General features: G+C 36.0%; 1 protein-coding gene across 1 annotated transcript; it reads right to left on the reverse strand.

Moving 5' to 3' along the window:
* Positions 1-329: 329 nt before the first annotated feature.
* On the reverse strand, positions 330-1,253 carry LOC110860290. The gene has a single exon (XM_022109335.1). The coding sequence runs from the start codon at positions 1,251-1,253 to the stop codon at positions 330-332; it is 924 nt and encodes a 307-aa protein (XP_021965027.1).
* Positions 1,254-3,085: the final 1,832 nt, after the last annotated feature.

Consider the following 3,085-nt stretch of genomic DNA (forward strand, 5'->3'; position numbering starts at 1 on the left):
TGATTATAATATAGTGTGCTGTTCTTCCTTTTTGTATTTTTCTGGAAACGTTTCTAGATATACAATCCCGCATTGAATGCATAAAAGCATCCAATTTGGGCTCTCTAAATAGTTATGATAACGTTTTGTAGTTTTCTTACACGAGTCACACTTTCGTCCAACACTTGATAATGCAAACTCAATATCAAAAACTTCTATAGAGTTATTCTCGTTGCTCGGATTATCAACTTGAGAAGAACAGCACAAGGATTTGGCACAAATACAACAATTGGACTTGAACCTAGCAAATATGCCAGAGATCTGTGATACTAGTCCTCTTATGCACTCCATCATATTTTTTGCATTTCTTCTCGGTAGAATCCTCCTTCCAAAATGTCTCCTTTAAGATCACGAAGAATATATGTACGGGGGAATGTCGTTTTTATTTCGTTAACTATAAACTTTTCTTTATTGAAATTAGCTGAAGCACCTTTTTCGAATATTTTCTTCACTTTTGAGAGTAAGACAACGTCATTCACTTTGAATTTTTCTTGACGAGTTTCCGTTGCTCCAATTAATTTGTTGTATAAGCGCGCAAACACAATTTGCTCGTTCTTCTTGTTAACTTCCTTTGGTGCACACTTTATACTTCTGTGATATGAAGAGTTGTAGTTGTTTTCAAGATCTGATAGTCGATCAACAAATTTAGTTGTTTCATAGTTTGTCATAAATCTATGAATTTTTTCCAAAATTGTGCGATGGAACCTCTCAACCACGCAAGATTTGAGTTCTGACTGAACTGAAAACAATTTTATCCCAAGATCTTCAAGGAATTCTTCACAATGAACGTTATAAAACTCACGCCCAAGATCAACTTGTATGCGAAGAGGCAGTCCTTTGCTTCTTTTAAAAATCTTTTCAATACCTTTCATTACAACTAGACCACTCTTATTTTTGAGCGGTTCAATATATCCTCGCTTGGAAAAAATATCTATTGCCGTAAGCAAAAAATGCGTGTTGTAATTGGTCTTTGAATATTTAGAAACATCCATCAGGTCCATTCCCCACTGATCGTTTATGTGCTTTACGTATACCACACGTCTCGGAAAAATCTTTCTACGAGACCGGTGTAACGTATAAGCAGGAATAGTTTTCAAAACGATTTCTCGACGAGATTCTTTTCGTTTTCCAGACTTTATGAAACCTCCTAGTCCGCTCAAGGAGCCTGGGTTCTTGACGTTTAGGTAGGAGGACTTAATCCTTGCTGAACCCATTATCATAACTGACTACTATATAAAACCAACGTTTGCAGATATAGGGCATAGTCATGATAAGGACTCTGACTGATTATGGCTCCGAAAAATCGTGTTAAGCTCCATGCTTCTTACTTGCATCGTCTATGTAGGAGCAAACCCAAGGACAGAAAACTGCTTATAAATAAAGCAACAGGAGAACAAATTCGTTCCATTTGTGAACTTTGCCTCAATCTAAACAACAGAAATATTCCTGTGACAAAGGCTCAGAAAAATAAATTATTGCGACACAAGACTGCCATACAAAAACTTTGTTTAAAGTCACCAATCAAAAGTAAAAAGAAGTACTTGTGTCAAAAGGGGGGCTTTCTTCCTGTGCTAGTTCCGATTTTAACTACATTAGTTGGTGGACTTGTTGGAAAATGGCTAGAAAAATGAAAGTGGTACCAGAAAGTTGGTACAAGAAAATCTTGGCGTTGAATTCTCAACAAGATGTTGACTTGGATCTTGAAGAGAAACTGAAAGCTGAAAAAACAAACATTTTTGGAAACTCTACAATACCTGACGAAGTAAAGATCTTGCTTTTGCAAAATTTAAATCGTCAACTTATTGATAACAAGAGACAGGATGACAAAAAGCCACTACTTGTGAAGAATGCAGAGAACGAAACTGCTACTGAACAGCCCTCAACAGTGATTTCAAAACCAACACGTGAAGTTTCAGGTGCTACTCTAGATGTGCTTTTAAATAACACAACTGGACGGGGACGGAAAATTCTCGAGTTTCTTCAAGCAAATGGTGTAAAAATAACTACTGCTGATAAGGTTATTGTAAATGATGTGACATATACGTTGAAGAAGATGAACGCGCTTCTCGTTGGATTATGTCATGGATTCTCGGCAAAATCCACTCTCAAATCGGATCCATCAATGTTGAATTTGCTGCAGTTTATAAAGTCCAAGTCCCCTCCAGCCGATCTCTTTCCAACCACCGTCAACCAATTTATTGTCAAGCAGAAGGGGAGTGGTCTGAAAAGAAAGCAGCTGAAGACGAAGAAGACAAAGAAGCAGAGTGCATGGATTCAAAAGAAGGTGCACGAACACAGGATTAACAAATTGACGAGGAAAATGCAAAAGTGGAACCCATTTTAATTTCGTACAAAATTTATTGAATTTTGATGAATTTTCTTGTTACAACATTTTTGATTTAATAAATGAATCTTGTTATTTATAAATTCTTTGACTAATCTATCATTTTTAGAATAATCCTTTGAAAAATTACTGTACACATTTCTTACACTAAAACCATTTACTCGTTTCCATAAAAACCAAATTGAGTAGTGCCCGCATACGTTACTGTTTGGAGATTGTAATTGGACACAATTTTGTATTGCACCAGTTCCATGTCGTTCGATAAATTCACGAAAATTACTTGCATAAGCATCAACTCCTACTCCATAACTGCAGAAAAAATTTATTGGTAGGTTCCTGTTTTCAATAAACATGCATGTCCAGTGTTCGCCTGGATGAGAAGTGGGACGGTTATTGATTACAATAGCAATAGGATAATGTTCTAAAACAAGTTCATCCAACTCATCATAGGCACAAACATCAAAGGTAATTTTACATTTTCTTCGAAATTCGAAAAACCAATTTTGGATTCCGTACTTATAAACCCCTCGAGACTCATTTTCTAATCAAGGAGTTCAATTCTCTCATTTTTTGAAATCAAATGTTACATGAGATTAGAGTTCGTGGAGGTAGGTCTGAAATTGTAATTCTATATTTTGTATGACGCATAAACGTTCTATACATTTGAGAAAAACATTAGTGGGGGCAAGGAGTTACAGCGCT

Source organism: Folsomia candida, unplaced genomic scaffold, assembly GCF_002217175.1.
Source record: "Folsomia candida strain VU population unplaced genomic scaffold, ASM221717v1 Fcan01_Sc031, whole genome shotgun sequence".
Taxonomy (NCBI): domain Eukaryota; kingdom Metazoa; phylum Arthropoda; class Collembola; order Entomobryomorpha; family Isotomidae; genus Folsomia; species Folsomia candida.